Below are 20,172 nucleotides of genomic sequence, written 5' to 3' on the forward strand. Positions count from 1 at the left end.
TATTAATGTTAGTATTTAATTATATTGCTACTTTTACAAAGTCGAGGAACTCATTCTACATTCCTAGAACTTAGTTTCCCGTTCTGAAAAACCAGGGCGTTAGACCAGAAGAGCTCAGACGCCTATCATTTTACCACTGAACATACATCCTGGTTCCCCTAGGTGCCCTAACATGTGGTCTCTTTTCCCATTCCACGTTCTAGACTCCATCCCATCGCCCCTACTAGCCGGGCCATAACAACTGGTCCATCTTGAAGAAAAAAGGGGAGGATATTTTTGGAACGGCTAAAGGCAGGGAAGAAGCCAAGATGAGAAAATCTTCTCTCTTCAGATGAGAGGCATCAGTGTGCTGAGTCGCTTCATGCTACTTCTCCAAATGCTTCCATACACACTACTGAAGAGAGGAAATTATGAAAGTCGATGTGAGCGCCCCGCTGAGGGCAGCTTTGGTATACTCCGGGGTGGAGTCTTGGACAAGAAGGCGGGCTGTCTCGCACACTCAGCCCCACCCCCCACGGAGGTGGGCGTGCCCTTCTATGAGGTTATATATTGAGGCGCTCCCGAAACAGGCGGCTGCAGAGCGAGCCGGCTCCGGAGCAAGCGCACGCGGCGCCTGGGACGCCCCCTCCCCGTCGCCGGTGCCGGTACCGGTGCCGGTGCCGCTGCTGCCACCAGCGCGGGCTGTCGTACCCTCTTCTTTTTCGTACCGCCGCCATCTCCTCCTGGTCTACCTCAGCTGTCCCGCAGGGCAGGCGGTGCTCCCGCCCCCTCACCCCGCCCCCCCCTCCGGGGGAAGCCCTGGCCCCGCGAGCCGGGGGATGGAGCTGGGGCGCGCGGGGACGAGGCGGCTGCTTCCCGCGGGCCAGTGAGCGGCCATGAAGACCCTCATCGCTGCCTACTCGGGGGTCCTGCGAGGTGAGGACCAAGCGGGAAGTGCCCCGGGAAGCCCAGGCTACCTTGAGATGCCTTTAGAGTGGGGGACCGGGAGACCTGCCCCGGCCGGGAGGTGTAAGGGGCTTGAGGGGCCTCAGATTGTCGAGGAAGTGTGAGGTAACGCCTCGCTCGGGCGTCAAAAAGGGGGTGAGGTGAGGCACCTGGGGGAGCTCAGAATAGGGATGTCTGGGCTTGTGAGGGACGCGAACTTCTATCAGATGTTAAAATGGAGCTGAGAAGAGGTCCTTGGGAAAGTTCAGAGGGATAAGATGAGGGGAATTTGGGTGAGAGACCCCTCAGATCTTATGATATGGGGTGTCAGGGAGATGAGGTAAGGGGAGTGCCTCTCAAATATTTAAATAGGGTTGAGGGAAGGCCTCATGATCTCATGATATGGGTTGTCAAGATAATGGTTGGGGTGAGGGGGGGGACCTCTCTGGTGTTAAAATGGCGGCGAGAGCAGGGTGCAGCTGGATGGCTCAGAAGATTGAGAGCCAGGCCTAGAGACGAGAGGTCATGCCTAGTGTGTGACCCTGGGCAAGTCACTTAAACCCCATTGCCTAGCCCTTATTGCTCTTCGGCCTTGGAATCAATATACAGTATTGATTCTAAGATGGGAGGTAAAGGTTTAAAAAAGTAAAATAAAATGGGGGTGAGAGAGGCCCTTGAAGTGATCAAATGGGGCATGTCAGGAAAATGTAGTTGTAATGGCTGGTGGATGGTGAGGGATTTCTCTTAGAAAGGATAGGAGTATTAGGAGATGAAGGGAGAAGGCCCTAAGAGGTATTGATGGAGAATATCTAGAAGATTGGGGAGGGAGAGGGGTAGGCAAGGTAATATGGTTCAAGTAAGAGAATCACCCACAGATATTTATGTTATGAGGAGCCAGGGTTTGGGGAATAAAATGAGAGGAATGGGGCCCTCAGTTTTTGTAATAAAGTATCAATATAAGAGTTAAGGAAGAGGGAACAAATGACATTTGAGTTGAGGGAAAAAATGTTTGCTATGATGTTTTTGTCTTTTCTGTTCTTTTTTAAATAAACTTTCTGTTTTAGAATCAATACTATGTATTGGTTCCAAGGCAGAAGAGCAGTAAGGGCTAGGCAAGTAGGGTTAAGTGACTTGCCCAGGGTCACACAGCTAGGAAGTGTCTGAGGTCAAATTTGAACCCCAGAACCTCATCTCCAGGCCTATATCTTAGTCCACTGAACTACCTAGTTACCGCCATTGTTATAATGTTGATAAGAATTTTGCAGCTATGGCTGGGGGAAGGCTTGGTAGAAGATTAAGTTTGGTGGAGGTGAAGATGTGAATGAGATTGATGACACATTTGTGGAACCCCTGAAAAGGGGATTCCACTAAGGAGAAGTGAAAAGTGGTAATGAATTGCCTTGATTTTCAAAGTGATAATGAATCACCTTGATTTTCTCTTTACCCTCTCCCCTTCTAGGCCTAGGGGCTGAAAAAACAGCAGGAGGGTGTGAGGGAGGTCCCTGGGTTGAGGAAGGAGCAGGGTTTTTAAGTCCCTATGAAACAATTCTCAGTTCTTCCTCCATTTTCTTTTCCTTTACCTAGCCTGTTGATCTGACCTCCTCCAGATGGAAGCTGATTTTGTGCACTAAAGAAGTCCTAGGCCCCTCTTGTCTGGGAAGGGGAAATAGAGACTCTGTATAACTGATGTGTTTTTTCTATTAATCCCCAGTTCTAGTGAAAGTTAAATGCTACAGATTTGAGTTGAGGGGGTCATTGAGCAAGGTAGGGTGGCTGGGGACTTGGGCCTCCTTCCCCTCTCCTGGTGAATTTGGAATCCTTGTGGTATCTGGAAATGTGGTTATAGAGGGGCAAATTTTACCCAGCTAACAGGAGAAATTTCTCAAGAGGACTGATAGTGCAGTATGACATGTCTCAGTAGGTGGTGAACTCCTCATCACTAGGAAGCTAGATAACTTTGTTGAGGATGTTAACAAGGAGTCCCTGCTGCAAGTCACTCTGCTAGTAAAGGGCTGCTGCTGTCTGTCTGCATGTGGAAAGATTGGTTGTCAGAATCTGAGTAATTTGTGAGGAGGCACCTCAGCTAGGGAATCAGGGCTAGTATTCACTAAATACCATACTGCCTTTCACTAAGCTTTGCTGGATCTGAGTATTTAAAAGCACATATGAACCTTTTGATATTGGCAGCATGGAAGATAATAGCCTCCCCCAAGTCACTCCAGAGATAGAATCCTCAATATAAGAACCTTGGGACTGACCGGATTTGGGGGGAGGGAAAAGAGGGGGGAGCAGAGTGAATTTGTCATTCAGTCATTCATGTAGGCCTGCTCTGATGTTAATTGGCTGTATGCTTTTGGGTAAATAAATCATTTCCTCATCTGGGCTTCAGTTTCCTGACCTGTAAAGCGTGATTGAATTAGATGGTCTTAAGAAGGTCCATTTCATTTTTGACATATAGTCTATGTTCTGACAATAGGGTTAGAACAAATAAGCCCTTGAAGTCCTAACCAAGTCAGGGTTTCTGTAAATATGCAAATACTAAGGCTAATAAAGAGGAAAATTTATTGGCCTACAAGTCTCTTTCAAAATGAAATCAGAGACGCTAGAGATATGGCTAGCTGAATCTTTTCTTTGGGCAGTTCAAGTTTGGCCAGAGTTGCATCTGAAACTGCATCAGATAATGTGTTTCCTAGAAAATATATTTAGTGAAATTTTCTTTCACTGTCTTCTGGAACCTTTAGACAGTCAATTCTGTCCAAATGTTGATCCATTTTGTAAATTCTATTTTACTTCAGGTCCTCTGTTTTTCTTTTTTTTACTGATCTGTGCTTTAGGAGATATGGTACATAGGATCTGCTATGGGTAGGGGATGGAACTCAAACTAGGCAGTGGAGCAAATTTGATATTCTCCTTTCTAATTAGTCATGAGCTACTCTAATGAGTGGCAGCTCGGTAGTACAGAGTTCTGGTCTCCTGCATTGTTATCTGTTGTAGCCTGTGAAACCCTTCTCAGAAAAATGTTTTTAAATGAAATACACTTATCGAAATACTTTTAAAAAATTCCTTACCTTTTATCTTAGAATCACTACTCTGTATTGGTTCCCAGGCAGAAGAGTGATAAGGGCTAGGCAATTGAGGTTAAGTGATTTGCCCAGAGTTACACAGCTAGGAAGTATCTGAGACCAGATTTGAACCTAGGAATTTCCATCTCTAGGCCTGACTCCCAATCCACTGAGCCATCTAGCAGCCCCCTCGAAATACTTAAAGAAAATAATTCATGGACACCCTCCTCCTCAGTTAATTCTTGAACTAAATCCTGTAAAAAAAACTTAAGAGACTTGATTACATCAAGTATGAGATAAAACAACACAGAAAACGTACACAGATCACTTACTAGATGTATGACCATAATAAATGAGTCATTTCATCTCTGAGCTACAATTTTCTTATCGATAAAATAGAGATAAATACTAGTACTATTCTTACAGGGTTACACAAAGAAGGCAATTTATAAACATTAAAGCATTGTAAAAAATGGGAGATTTAACTAGTGAACAGTACAGGTTATTATATAGCACAGAGTGTTAGGAAAAGGGCAAATATTCAGTAAACCTAGGGTTCAGAGAAGAAGTTTATTATGTACTAGAGTAGTCAGAGAAAACTTCCTGGAAAAGGAAGCTTAATCTGGGTTTTGTAATATTCAACTGGGGGAAGGGCTTATGCAAAGGTGGCAGTGGCTTAATGTTTGTTAAATTTAATTGAATTAATGATACACATTTAAGTAGCTCCCTCTGCATTTATAATAACCCATTTGAAATTTATTATCAAATGAGATAATGTTAAATGCTTTGTAATATATAATAGTAAAATAAATAGCATTTACTAATTTGCAAAGACTTTTCTAAATATTATCTCAGGTTATCTTCACAATCCTGAGAGGTAAGTGCTATTGTTATCTCCATTTTACAGATGAAGAAACTGAGGCAGACAGTGACTTGCTCAGGATTATATAGCTCATCAGTATCTGAGGCTGGCTTGACACTTGGCCAAGCACTTTATCCATTCTGCTGCCTAACAATAAAGATAGTATTTATGTAGTATTTTAAGTTTTGCAAAACATTTCACCAATGTCAATCTGTAAATATTAAGTACCTAGTGTTTGCTAGATACAAACTGCTAATTTCTAAGGATACAAAGAAATATTAAAAACCAGTCTCTGATCTCAAGGAGCATTCAGTCGAATGGAGGAGAACATATGCAAGCACCTATGTTCAAACAAGCTATATATAGGATAGATTGGAAAAAATACCCCAGAGAAGGCACTTGAATTAAGGGAAATCAGAAAAGTCTTCTTTTAAAGGTGAGATTTTAGTTGAGGTCTGAGAAAAGCAAGTTGAAGAGAAGAAAAAGCAAGATAAAGAAGAGAGAGAGAGAGAGAGAGAGAGAGAGAGTGTGTGTGTGTGTGTGTGTGACCTGGAGGTGACAGAGAGCCACTGACATTAAATATGAGGGTGGCATGGGTAGAACTACTGTTTAGGAAGATCACTTTGACAGCTAGGTGGAGGATAGACTGGAGTGAGGAGAGAGATACAGTTAAACTAGCAAGTAATTGCAATAATATAGATATGATGGGGAAAGGACTCATGCTATAGGGTGTTGCCAAAGTCAGAGGAAAGAAGGGGGCATATGTGAGAGATGTTATGAAAGTAAAATTGATATGTTATCTCATTTAATCCTCACACAACCCTGGAAGACAAGTGCTATTATTATCATCTCGGTTTGAGAGAGGAGAGAGTGGTTGATTTTAAATAACTTGCCCAGGGTCACAGTGTCTTAAGTTATATTTGAACTTTGCTCTTCCTGATTCCAAGGCCAGGACCCTATAGACTATGGTATCCCCTGTGCTCCCTGTAAACTGTCAGGTGCTATATAAAGTTGGCTATTAGTATCATCCCTACTTGGTAGATGAGGAAACTAAGGCAAAGAGAGATTGTGAATATGGTTCATGGTCACAAAACTTGTAAGGATAGAAGTCTGTCTTTAACTTTAGTGCTCTCTCCACTCTACCATACTGTCTCTATATTACAGCCTCTTTTCAAAGTACCATGATTTACAAATACACAAAGCCCAGGCTCAGTGCTGAGGATACAAAGATGAAATGAGTCTGCACTGAAGGAGTTTACATCCTACCACAGGGATGCAACAGATCCATTGTAGTAGGGACAAAGGACGCATCCAAATAAAATGTTTCATGAAAATAAAAGGGAGAAAACTTTAAACAGGAAGGTGGAAAGTGGGAAACAAGGAAAATAGGGTAAGGCTCCATGGGAATGGGACAATCTAAGCTGTGCCTAGAAGGAAAAGAATTTCACTAGATAGAGATATGAAGGGAATGCTGGAGAATTGGGAAGTATCCTGTTTGAATTGTGTAGGTGGGAAAAGGCAGGAGGAAAAATTGAGAATGCTTAAGGGACCATTTGTCTAGAGCAGTGATGGGCAAACTTTTTAAAGAGGGGGCCAAAGGAAAGGAAATGTTCATCTGTCAGTCTGTGCCAGATAGAACATTTCAGGAAGTGACATCTGGCTGGCGGGCTGTAGTTTACCCATTACTGGTCTAGAGCACTGAATGTATAAAGGGAGCTAGGTAGATCAATCTGATGGATTATCCATGATCAGTGAAAAATTGTTTAAATAAAATAGCACAATGATAACTTTTTAATACCCAGCATGATTTAAGGCATATGACACCTTTCTCCCTTCTTCTGCCCTGCCTCGCCAAAAATAGAGGGAGTATTTGAAATTATCCTTTTTACTATCTGTGCCTGCTTTCCAATAACATTAAAAAGGGAGGCTAACACTAATCTTCCTGAAAAGAGGAAGTGATGGGAATTCCTCAATTCATTAGTTGGTATCTGAAAAGCAATGTGGCCTAATGGAAAGGGATCTTGAAATTAGAAGCCTTGGGTTCCAGCCCCAACTCTTTAACATTTATTAAGCTGAGTAACTTTGGGCAAGTCAATTTAGCCTCTTTTAAACTTAGTTTCTTCTATTCCTCTGTAAAATGGGACTAACACTTGTACCACCTACTTCATAGGGTTGTTCGATCAAATGAGAATGTGTGTAAAGTGTTTTTTAAACAGTAAAGTGATTATATAAACATCATCTATTATTAGAAATATGCACTTCTGGCTTTTTGTTTTTTAAATCCTTCCAGCTGCCTCATGTTATAGAGAAGAAAGCAAGCCCAGAGTGACAGTGACTTGCCTAGGGTCCCATATGAAGTTCATATCCAAGCAGAGAATAAAACATAAGACCATTGATTCTCAGTTTAATACTTTTTCCACCATAGGGAAAGAGTTAGAAAAATCATGAGAAGGAAAGATCATAGAACTGTGATAGGAAAGGTCATTTATGGAATTTATGGTTGTATAGCATCTTAAAGATTGTCTAAGATATGAGTGGCTCAGGTGGGCTTTGGGGCTTTCTACTATCCCCCTCTCTCTTCCTCCTCTCTCCAGATCCTACTTAACACATTTGCAAAGCAATTTTCCATGTAGCCTTGTGTTGGGGGGGTGGGGGTGGGCTGGGGCTGAGTGTTTAGGTGTCTGGTCTTGGATAAGAGCCAGCTTCTCTCCTTGGCCATGAGTCATTAGTCCTCTCCATCCTGGCCATAACTTTATCTGGAAACAGACCACCACTTTCTACCATAATACAGATCATCAAGGCCACCAAGGGCCACCTGAACCCAACCTGCCAGACTTATGATGTTACTCTTAGCTTGGTAGGGGGTGGAGAGGGCAAGGCAAAATGCCTAGCTATCAGGCCTTCCCAGAAATAGCAGTTTTGGAGCCCAAGCTTCTATTTATACTGATCAAATGAAGATTGAAGATAAAGAATATACTTAGGTGCCAGCTACATCAGAATATTGGCCTACAGCTTCTCCCTCAGGGCCTTCTGCTTGTAAGTTGGACTTGGCCTGGTCCCAGGGGCAGCTGGCTCACCTGAGGCCTAGAAAAGAGGCAGAGAAAGTAATAGAAGTGCAGAAGAGGATTGCCCCTACTCACTTCTCAAAACTTAGAATTACAGAGTTGGAAGTGACCTTAGAGATCATCTATCGTCCAATCCCCTCATTTTGCCCATGAGGAAACTGAGGCTCAGAGAAGAGGGGACATGCCAAGACTTTGAAAACTAATTGCAGAGCAAGGTAGGACTTGAACCCAAGTTCTCAGACTCCAAGTCATCTAATCTAGTTTTGCACATGAACAGGAATCCCCTTTTCAGCATTATCTTCCTCCAGAGAATAGTGTTCACTTTGAGAATATGTTTGAGATATAAAAGCTTATAGAAGAAGGGCCTATAAAGAAAAAGTTATAAAATTTCCTTTTTCATCAAGTACATATGAGGACCAGTTTAGCTAAATTTTAAAGAGGCATACCACTAGATGAGAATTATTTTAGCCATTATAATTCTTTAGAATGAACTCCATATGCGGGGAGAGCACCCAAATTGATGGAACCACCAATCTTTTATAGTATTGAAATACAAAATATAGGAATAAATGAAACCACATATCCTAAGAGACCAAGGAAAGATAAGGATGATCATTTTTCCATTTTGCAAATGACTCTATAACTTTTTTGAGGTGTATAGTTCAAGTATTATGACTCCTCCTTTACAGGTGACCATAAACTCAGAGGTGAAATGTCTTGAACTTTTCTGGAGTCACAGCTAGTAAATGATAGAGATAGAACATGAACGCTAGTGTTTTGATAACAAATTTAACATTCTTTGAATTATATACTACACTGAATATACAGAAGCCCATGACTCAATCATTCAGAACTCCTTGGGGCTCAAAGGGTATACGCAGAAGAAATCAGTTACGACTTTTCACATGCCCCTGCACTGTGACTACAATGTACCATTTGGTTTGGTGACTATTACTCTGATGTACTCTGAGCCTAGCGTTGTCACCAAGCAACCTCAACTACCTCCCACTTTCTGGTTATTTAAAATTTACAGTCAAGAAGTGGGGGAATTTGCCACTGGATGCTTGTTTCTATACTCAGATAAGGGAGAGGGCCCTTAGACTGCGAATGCCAGACATATGTCCATAGAATAGTTATAACTATTATTATTAAATGTCCCCTACAAAGTATGTGTGGGCATAAGGTTATCAAAACTAAATGTATGGAAAGTTTCCTAGACTTGCTGAGAATGCTTGGCCTTTTGTGCTCAGAGCAGACATTGCTTGCTGTTTGTAACCAGTTTGCTCTTGTCTCTGCTGTAAATCTAGACTCACAGAACATTGAAACTGGAAAAGGGGCCACCTGAGCTACCACTTAGACTAACCTCTTAATTTTATATATAAAGTTATAAGACCTAGAGAATTATACCAAATTTGCATAGTTAAATAGGCCTACTTCAGAAATTCCATTACATGAATTTATTTAGACTCATTCAATAAGCATACTGATTGAATTCTGGCTATTTCTGTGCTTTAAAAAATTATTGCTGGGCTACTATAAGTATTAGACTTTGCTTAATGTATTTCAGTACTGGTTTGCTGATCATTTGAATTGTTTTTGTTTGTGTGTGTGTCTATAAGTAAGTCGAGGTTTAAGGAAACCTAATTTACAAAATGGGAAAAAATTAGAGAGTGATTAATCTTAGTATAGAAGGATTCTCTTCAAGGATTCCACAAGCAGCTAGTTCATCCCTAAACCAGTGTTCTTTCCAATGTAACACACTATCCATGATCAACTCATTTTATTGATGAGGAAATTCAGAAGCACAGAAATTAAGTGACTTCCTCAAGGATATAATTTCCATCAAGGATCTTGTCAAGATATAGTCACTCTGGTACAGTCAAGCCTATGTTTATGAATCATGTAAAAGCTATGGAATTACTTAAAGATCATTCAGATGGAGAGGGACCATATTTATGACATGATCATAGAAGTTCAGAAGAAAATCAGGTCTGATTTATAAATTCAATTTTCATATGACTTTTGGGAAAGGTAACCTAAAATCAGATACACCTGCTATTAGATTTATTTATTTAGCCAGGTTTTTTTTTTTAACTAGAAGATAAAGCATAATATTTGAGGGGTTGAAGAAAACAGATCATTAATTTACTAGTTGTGGAAGTTAAAGAGTATAGCACCTCCCAAATGAACTTGTAGAAATGTACTAGATACTGTAAGTCACTTTTTATGGAAAATAATATTGCCTAGGTGCAGTACCCTAGAGTGGGCACACAGCCTACTCTCTGAGAACTCCCTGTCTAAGAGGTTATTACTCCTGTCCACAAGGAATTGTTAGTGTGAAAGGAGAGACAGTCATCTTCTACTCTTACGAGAGATGTAGTTCTTTCCCTTGTGGAGCCCCTCATTACAGAGAAAGACTTGAGTTTTGCTTGTGCTGTTTCTAGCCCTCTCATGCTTCTCATTCTTCAAGATAAAACTCTCTACTTTCTCCAGGAAGCCTTTTCTGGTCAATCTAGCTATTATTAATTTTTCCCCATTTGACACCCATATAGCACTTTTAAACCTATGCCACAAAATATAATGTTGAGTTATATACTGATTCACACATGGGTATTATTACTTCTTGAAACTTGCTATGTCACCCAATTGTTCCAATATCTGTTGTTTGGTAAGTAGATCTTTTATTTAGGCCAGACCTCCACCCCATCCCCTAATCATGCCCCATAGATGCACACACCCATGCCAATTAACATAATATATAAGCATATACCTAATGCTGCAGGACCTAAGCTATGCATTAGGGTAAGCTCTGGGATAGATTAGAATAACCAAGAGTGGGTGGTATTAATCTGGGATAACTTCTTAGAGGAGATGAAGCTTTTAATAGAGGTGAAGAACTTGGCTTGAAACCAACATTGATGGGGAAAAAGAGGGCTCCTACTATATAATGAGGGGCTTGAATTAGATGACCTCTAACATCCTTTTTAAGTCTTAAACAATCTGAGCATATATAATAGCTTCTACTTCTATGAAGTTTTAACATACTGAGAAAAGCTATAGACAAGGAGTTAGGAGAGACATAGGTTCAAATTTTGTCTCAGATACTTCTCTCAGCTGTGTAACCATGGATGAGACACAACCTTTTTTTAGTGTCTATTTCCTCATCTGTAAAGCAGAGGTGAGAGTTGTAATACTTAATTCATGGGGCTCATGTGGAATTCAAATTATGTATATATATTTTTTAGAAAAGTTAACATGGTTAATATGATTCATGCTCTTACTTTCCCCTTCACCCCTAACCTCCCCCCCCCCCACTTAGCCAATGTGCATTTCCACTGGTTTTAACATGTGTCATTGATTAAGACCTATTTCTAGATTGTTGATAGTTGCATTGGTGTGGTAGTTTCGAGTCTAAATCCTCAATCATGTCCGCCTCAACCCATGTGTTCATGCAGTTGTTTTTCTTCTGTGTTTCCACTCCTGCAGTTCTTCCTCTGAATGTGAGTAGCGTCTTTACCATAAATCCCCCAGAATTGTCCTCAACAACCTTTTGAAAATAGGTATAATACATGTCATTATCCTATTCCAAGGAGCCTGATTTATGTCTCAATTCAACAAATATTTATAGAATACCCACTATGTGCAAGACACCGCAATGGGCATTCGTAGTACAATGACCAAAAAAAAAAAAAATCTCTGTCCTCCAAGAGTTTAGATGAGATAACTGATTATTAGGAAGTTTCCCATGTCTTTGAGCCAAAATTTGCCTTCCTGCAACTTCTTCCCATTGTTCCAGATCTGTTCTTTAGGTCAGCAAGACATGTCTAATCCTTCTCCCACATCCCAGTCCTTCAAATACATAGAGAAACCCTTATGTCATAATTTCTCACCTCTCCTCAACCTGAGGTTTTCATCTCAAAGTTAAACATTCTCAGTTCCTTCATCATTTATTGTTGTTCACATCAGTCTTATCTGACTCTTCGTTACTCCATTTTGGGTTTTTTGGGCAAAGATACTGGAGTGGTTTGCTATTTCCTTCAACAGCTTCATTTTATAGGTGAGGAAACAGAGGCAAATAGGGTTAAATGACTTGCCCAGGGTCACATAGCTAACAAGAGTCTGAAGCTAGATTTGAATTCATGACTTCCTGACTTGGCCTGGCATTCTATTTACTGTGCCACCTAGCTGCCCCCTTCCTAATTATTGTACCTAGAATTAAGCATAATATTCCAGATTCGATATGACCAAGCCTGAGGCCAGTGAGCTATTTACCTTGAACCAACTTTTTTTCTTTGCTCCTGTGCCATCTATATTCTGAATCTTGATTGTCATGGCAATTTACATTTCTATAGGACTAAGGTTTATAAAATACTTTCTCCACAGCATCTTTATGAAGTAGATAGTGCAGGTGGTATTATCTCCATTTTGTAGATGAGGAAACAAAGAGGGTTGAAAGTTAAAATGATTTGCTTATAAGCATCAGAGCTAGATTTGGGCCAGATTTACTAACACCAAAGGTAGTGCTCTTTTCCAATAATGCCATGCATGCTGTTTTTTGTTTATAGCCTATACTATCTGATATTGAACCAAATAGTGAATCCTTCACTCCAGTTCAAGGCCAGAGAGCCTTGTGAATTATTCACAAGTACCTTTCTCTTTTGCCTAGAATCTATTCTCTTTTTTTCTTCTCCTTTCCTCATATTTCTTGTTCTTCAAGACCTATCTCAGTTCTCATCTCTTCCAGGAAGCTTTACCTGAGTACTGATTGGTCCTTTTCCTGAGTTCCTTGGACACCTAGAGCATATCCCAGTTAATCTTACTCTCCTCTTCCTATTTGGTCACTGCTTGTTCAGGCTAAGGCATTGAAAAGTAGATTTAGTCAGAAGATCTTGATTTCAAACCCACTTCTGGCACTAAATATGTGATCCTGGCAAATTGTTTAACATCTTCGACTGACATAGCATAGACTTTTTTGTAAACCTTATATCACTGTATGTGTGAGGTTTAAAAAAATTTTTTTATTATATCTCCATCATAATTTCCACTAGGGAGGGTTGAGACTGGGTCTTAGATAATAACTATGACAATAATAATAATAAAAACTGGGTCTTAGATAATAACTACTACAACAACAATAATAATAGTACTTTACAGGTTACAAAATAGTTTCCTGACAACAACTCAGAGAGATGGACAAGAGATTAGCCCCCATTTTATGCAGAAGGAAACTTAGGAGAAATGATTTGCCTGATATTAAGAAGCAAAGCTTAGATTCAAAGTCAAGTCTTCTGACTGAACTCCAGTATATTGAGTTGTTCTGTCTTACCCTATTAATGTCCACACATAAGGACTTAATGTTGCTCTCCATATAACTTCTTTCAAACTATATAGCTTTGGAGAATTTGTGATTATGATTCATTTTCTCATAGTATTTAGCCTTTATCTGGGCAACTAATAAGTAAAATCAGCATTGGAAAGCACCTAGATGAGACCTCCTAATTCAACCTGTTCTAGGATTCCCTTCTACAGCATCCCTAGTGGTGAGGAACTTTTTTCTTCCTTCTAAAGTCTCTCATTCCAGCTAGACAGCTTGAACTCAATAAATGACAGTTGAATTGAATTGAAAAGGGACTTCATGATAGAGCAATTAAATGATGGCCCAGACCTTTTCAATCTTAAGCAGAGAGAGTTTATCAGTTTTCTGATAAGGACATAGGACTGGTAAGGGGGAAAGAGAGGAGCTGAACATGCTATATTGGCTAGTTCTCCTCAGATGTTTGCCAAGAATGGATACAGACCTATGGGGTGATGAGGAAAGGAAGGAACTGATCAATCACTGGAACCTCCAAAACCACTTTAGGACAGAGATCCTTTTATCCTATTTCTTTTCTTCTAGGAATGGATACTTGAAGCAAGAATTTGATTTCCAGGGAGAAATATAGAATGTTAATGTTGGCATGGATCTTAAAAGTTAGAATTTTAGCACCATAAGGAACTCGAGTTCAGCCCCCTAATTTTACAAAGAAGGAAGCCCAAAAGGTCAAGTGATTTGTCAAAAATCACATAATAAGGTAGTGCCAAAACCAGGATTAGAACCTTGGTATATTGATCTTTCTTTTACAACACTCTGCTTTCTTGAGTCTTAATACCTTTAAGTCATGTAGTAGACCCGAATATCCACAGGAATTAAGGCTGACCTCAGAGGTTAAATTAAGAGGAACTATGGAAAGAGGCAGTATGGATTAAAAAACTAGCTGTGTTACTGAACTGTTTATGTGGTCATGAGTAAGTCTCCTCAGCATCCATTTCCCGATATGTAAAATGGAGGTAGTATTTTGAAGTAATTAAGAATGCTAAGCATAAATGCAATAAAGGAATATTTAAATGTCAGCTATCATTTTTATTGTTAGATTACTAGTACAGGTAGGTCTTCATTAGCCCAGTAGTTATATTCCAAAAAAATTGGATATGAGTTCAACTGTTATTTACTAAAACATTGCGTTGGTGACTTTACAGATACCCTGTCTACTTTTGTGATTGATTTTAAGAAATTTGCTTTATTTCTCTGCCTTATCTATCAAGTCACTAACTTTTAAGCTATTAAAACTAAATAAGACTCTCAAAATTGTTTTGGGTTACCCTGCAATTTTCCTCATTCTAATATAAAGGATTGAAATAGTTTGTTTCTAATATTTTCTGGGTCTAAAAATTCTACTTAAAATCAGAAAATCTCAGAGGTTGCCTTTTCTAATCCATAATTGAGTAGGCATATTCTTTATGACACCTCCCCACTCCCATCCCAGCAATAGTGAACCAGTTGTTGCATTAATTGGGAATTAAATACTTCTGGGGGCAGCCAATTTCAGTTTTGGCTAGCTCTGATTGTTAGGAAGTTTCTCCAAATACTTGCTGTTCCAAAAGTCAGTGCAATTTTAAGCTTATTAAAGGGGAAACTGCCTTCTACAATCCCTCCCCCCTCTTCATTACTCCTAGTTTTTCTATTCTAATGGCCAAACAAAACAAGCCTAAGCCCTGGAGAGGACTCTAACCTTTTGAAAGGCTTTTACCTCTTCAGTGATCTGTTTAAACAAACATTTGTATGCAATAGGAAAATCTACCATTTAAAAAACCCATTAGGGATTAGTTTATAATGTGACTTGTCACTCCTGAATTTAGTCAAGCATATATTTATTGAGTCTATACTAAACACAAGACCTAATATGTCTAAGGCCAAGTGCTAGGGCCATGTTGGTAACTTTGAATTTTCCGTGTGACAAGGCATATCTATTATTTTTGAGCCACCCTCTGCTAGTCCTGTAACAGAAAACGAATAGATAAGCTGACTTAATCTGAATTCTATCACCCATACCTAGCACTATCACTGCCCCTGGGTATGTGTATGAGTGAGGAAAAGACCCACAAAATTTTAGAGATTTGTTATGAGTTATTTCAGCATATCGGAGGATCTGGGATCTTACTGAAATTAGTATTTGCTCTCTCAGTGCAGATTGCAACCCATCTAGATCTTTTCTTCCTATGTAATTCTTATCTATGTTTTTCCTCCACAGAAGATTCTACCAACATTCTGGAATTCCTCCTTTAGGTCATTTTACATGTTGAAGATCTCAAGGGAGTCTCCTTGGGTTTGTCTACTCAAGCCTTGTGATTAGCCCACATCTTTTTCTGATCATATGTGTCCTTAGTAATATTGCTTATTCCACTTCTTGAACATAGATTATATTTGTAAATATGTGCCCATTATCAATCTTACCATTTCTCTCAGTCACCCATAACTTGAATTTTTTGGATACTGTGGCTTAAAGAATGTTTATATTGTCAAAATGGATCCAAGTAGCTTAGCATCTTTAGAGACACTGCAATTTATAAAATGCCACTCAACCTACTTTTTTCCATCTGCTGTATCCAAACTATGTGTAGATGTGCCATTTCAGCAGATTGAACATCCTTTGTAATCTGGGCAAAAGGCCTTTCTTCATTTGTCTTATATGATTATTAGGTCAATCTCTTTTGAGTAATCATGGATCTCAATTATAAGGAGACCCTATAATGTTCCATGGTTAATCATTACTATATCTATAAATAGGATTATCTCAAAACCTTACCATGTATAGGGAAAATCTCTCTTACATTTGGACTTTTCACAAGATCCATGTGGCAAATATCTCACTATTTTATGCCTTGTTTGGCATCAGTAGGTCATGAGAGACTTCTCCATAGTGATATTTACATGATCTTTGTCATGAGAAACTCATTATAAAATTATTAAAATTAATTTTTCACAATTGTGTAAGGTTTGTTTTTTTCAAATGAGGAAACTGAGTCCCAGAGAAGTGAAATGATTTGCCTGTGCTCCCAGTGGCTGAAAAGTCTTCAATCCAAGAGTCATATTTGGAACTCATAAGTCTTCTTCTGGCTAGACTCTTCACCAAGCTGCCATTTTTTGGAGGTTTCCCTACTGATGCTGAAAATTATTTCCAGTACAGAGTGAAGGGAGTGTGATCATGCGGCTCTGAAAGAGGTGACAAAATTTGTACCTTTTCCTTGATGGAGAGATTTGTGAGTGTTTTTAGGGGTCCTCAAGCCCTGTATTCTAGACCATATGGGAAAAAAAAAACCAAAATTAAACTAAAAAGAGACTTTACAACATATAACGTTAGATCTAGAAGAAACCTAAGGAGATATAGAATATTAAAATTGCAAATAACTTTAGGAATCATTTAGTCTAAACCCCTTGTTTTACAGAGGAGGAAACCGAAGTCCACAAATGAAAATTGACTTGTCCAGAGTTACATAGCAGGCTAGTGGTAAGGCTGGGACTTCACCCAACTTCTTCTGAATTCAGATCCAGGTATCCTTCCTTAAACAGAGTAGTGTCTCTCCATTTCTAAAGTGGTTCTTGTCATAGCTTGGACAGAGACTGCCTTTCTGACTCCCTTCCCCCATCTTATTCAGAGAATAATAGCCTTTTAAGGCACCATCCTACATCTGATTTCAGCATCAGCATCCAAAATAGCTGTGCCCTAGGGTGATTTTCATCAGCATCCTGACTGCTGGAAGGTAAATGAGGAGCTATCTTAGCACTCAGTACTAACCTTCAGAATAAAATAGATTGTATATCAATTTGTGTGTGTTGAGGAGAACAGGGTAAGGGGAGCACAGGAGAAGAGAATTGCCAGCCCATGAGATTTTTGGCTTCTTGATCATATGGAGTTTCTTCTGGGTCTAGTCATTCTTCTGGACAGAAACCCCAAGTGCCATGAACTAAACTGAAATGTCAGACATAGAGTGTTAGGCCTGGAAAAGATCTTTGGGCTTATCTGGTCCAACCCCCCTCATTTCTGTCATAGTTCCAAAGATGAGAAATGACTTGTCAAAGGTCTTATATTGAATAAGTGGCAGGGTTAGGATCAGAATCCAGTTCCTGTGACTCCCAATCTAAAGTTTTTTTATGTGCTCCAAACAATGAATTAAGATGATGGACCTTAAAGGTAAGGGTAAGATTGTGCCCTATACACAACTAATTTATTATGCACTTTAGCAGGTTAGCTTTGTTATAGCCATTCTCAGATGGTTGATAAATATCTGGCTCTGCCTCTAAGGAGATAAATAAGACCAGCAAGAAGCCTGGTTAGTGTACTGAGAAAAAAAACTTTGAGCTTAAGAGTCAGGAGACCTAGATGCTAGTCCTGGCCTTCGATTTCTTTTACTGTGACCCTGGGCAAGTCACTTTCCTATTGGAGACCTTAGTATATGAGAAATTTTCTCTGAAGTACCTAGTCTAAAAAGGCTCTAGTTCTATTAATATAATAGTTAATGTTTCTGCAACATATATAAGGTTGATCAAATACTTTCCCCATAACAACCCTGTTTGGGTACATAGCGTCAGGATTATTATCCCCAAGATTATTACCAACAGTAAAGTTGATGAAATAACCTTGGAGAGGGAGTGCTTATCTCAAGATCATATATCACACCTATATATATATGTATATGTCATATACATATATATAAATAAATAAAATATGTGTGTGTGCAAATTTATTAGGCAAAGAGTACAAATGGTTTCAAGCTTAAGTTTATCACTGAAGGCTTCCTGGAAGAAGTGAGTCTGAAGCTGGGGTTTCAAGTACTTGAGTAATGAAAAATAGCTTGGCAGATGGGAGGAGGCTAGTCATTCCAGACATGTAGGACAGGCCAAGCCCAAATCTGGAGGAGGAGAAAAAAAAAGTCTTGGCAGCCCCAGCCACCTGGACAGGTTTAAGGGAAAGAGAGGCACCTAGTCTGTAGGTCTTTTTTTTTTTTTTTTTTTTTTAATCAAGTCCAAGATTTGAGCTCCTGTCCCAGAGGATTGACCTAGTTTGGTAGCTCTGGATTAATTATCTAATGCTGAAAGAGCTATAGGGATTTTTAAAAACAAAAATGTCTTCAATAAATGTTAGACAATAATGAAAGAGGTGACATGGTGTAATTTAAAGAATATTGTTAGGATCTAAAAATACTTGAATTCAGATCCCAGCTGTGTACCTTTAATGACTTTGGGCAAGTCATTCCAGCTCTAGTTTGTTAAAATGAAGGGCACAGACTTCATGACTTTTACTGTTCCTTTTAGTTCTGACAGTCTGTTTCAGAATTTGGAGAAAGAGGACATGGGCTTAGTTCCTCGCTCAACTATTATGTGATTCTGGATAATCATTTTACCTCTCTGAGCCTTGGTTTTTCCTATTTGTGAAGAGAGGAATGATATCTAAGCCTTTCTAGCTCTGGATCTTATGAACTAATGGTAAAATGGAAGAGAAATAAAGGTTAGCCAAGCTCCCTTTCTCCCATTCCATTAGAGTTTGGCCCTATATTAAACCAATTAGTCAACCCAACCTTGATTCTTACTTTCTTTCCACTTCCTCTACTCTACCTCCGCTGCTGCTGGTGGTTGTTCTTTTCCGCTTGAAGAGGACCAATGACATCCCAATGTTAGGGTCAAAGTACGGTATGTTCTACTGTGATACTTCAGGCCAATATGAGGTCAGTGAGCTTGTCAATAGGTAGGGCACAAATAGTTTGAACAATTGGGATGGTGGTGTCTACTATGTTTTTGCTTTGCTCTTGGAGCAACAGAGCCTTCTTTGATGTGGACATACCATGCTAGGTACCAGTATTTTCCTATGTCTTACAATTGATACCAGAGTTCTTCAGTGAGACCTTGAGAGGCTTTTTGAACCATTTCTTCTGACCTCCATGTGACTGCTTGCCTTGTACAAGTTCTCTGTAAAATTATCTTTTGGGGGGGGGGGGCAAGCTAGGTGGCTCAGTGGATCGAGATGGGAACTAGAGATGGGAAGTCCTGAGTTCAAATGTGGTCTCAGGCACTTCCTACCTGTGTGACCCTGGGCAAGTCACTTAAACCCCATTGCCTACCCCTTACACTTTTCTGCATTAGAATCAATACACAGTATTGATTTTAAGATGGAAGATAAAGGTTTAAAAAAAAAGTTGTCTTGGGTAAACATGCATTTGGCATTCAGATTTCATGGCCAGTCCAGCTCATTAGGCATTCTATGCAGTAGGGTTTAAATGTTTTGCAGTTCAGCTTGGAAAAAAGACCACAGTGTCCAGTACCTTATCTTGCCAGGTGATCTCCAGAATTTTCCCAAGACAATTCAAATGGAAGTGGTTCCATTTTCTGGCATGATGCTGGTAGATTGTCTGGGTTTCACAGGCATGCAACAATGAAATCAACAAAACAGTTCCTGCAGACCTTCAGTTTGGTATACAGTCTAGTACTTACTTTTCTTTCCCACAATACTCTATAAGCTAGTTGAAAAGAGATTTCAAATCTAAAGACCTAGATAATTTTTACCCTTGAATTTTTCAGTGAACCTACTCAGCAAAGAGGGTCTTCTTGCCCAAGAGTTGTTGTACACTCTGATATTTGTATGTAGTGGACTTTTGAAGTATAATAATCTCTCCTTTAAATTCTGCATCCACAGGGAGTCCCTGTTTTCTGAATTGTGATTGAGAAACCTCTTAGCCTAATTAGCCATATTAGAATCACTTCTTTGTGCATCATGAGAGGAAGTGTGGTATTGTAGGGGGGGGGGAAGTAAATAAAAAATAAAGGATAATAGATAATAAATGAATAAATAAAATAAGGGTCTTGGAGTCAAGAGTGGGTTTAAAACCTATGGATACTTTTAGATCTGTCAACACAGGCAAGTCATTTCCCTTTTGTAAGACATAGTGT

At 39.6% G+C, this 20,172-nt stretch overlaps 1 protein-coding gene across 1 annotated transcript in view; it reads left to right on the top strand.

Moving 5' to 3' along the window:
- The first annotated feature begins 833 nt into the window (after positions 1–833).
- DGAT2 (diacylglycerol O-acyltransferase 2) overlaps positions 834–20,172 on the top strand; it is a 51,080-nt gene continuing 31,741 nt past the window's right edge. Inside the window, exon 1 of the mRNA XM_044668155.1 lies at positions 834–915. Coding sequence (XP_044524090.1) covers positions 876–915 — 40 coding nt within the window. The 5' untranslated portion in view covers positions 834–875. The remainder of the gene's footprint in view (positions 916–20,172) is intronic.

This window comes from Gracilinanus agilis, chromosome 3 (assembly GCF_016433145.1).
Source record: "Gracilinanus agilis isolate LMUSP501 chromosome 3, AgileGrace, whole genome shotgun sequence".
Classification (NCBI taxonomy): Eukaryota; Metazoa; Chordata; class Mammalia; order Didelphimorphia; family Didelphidae; genus Gracilinanus; species Gracilinanus agilis.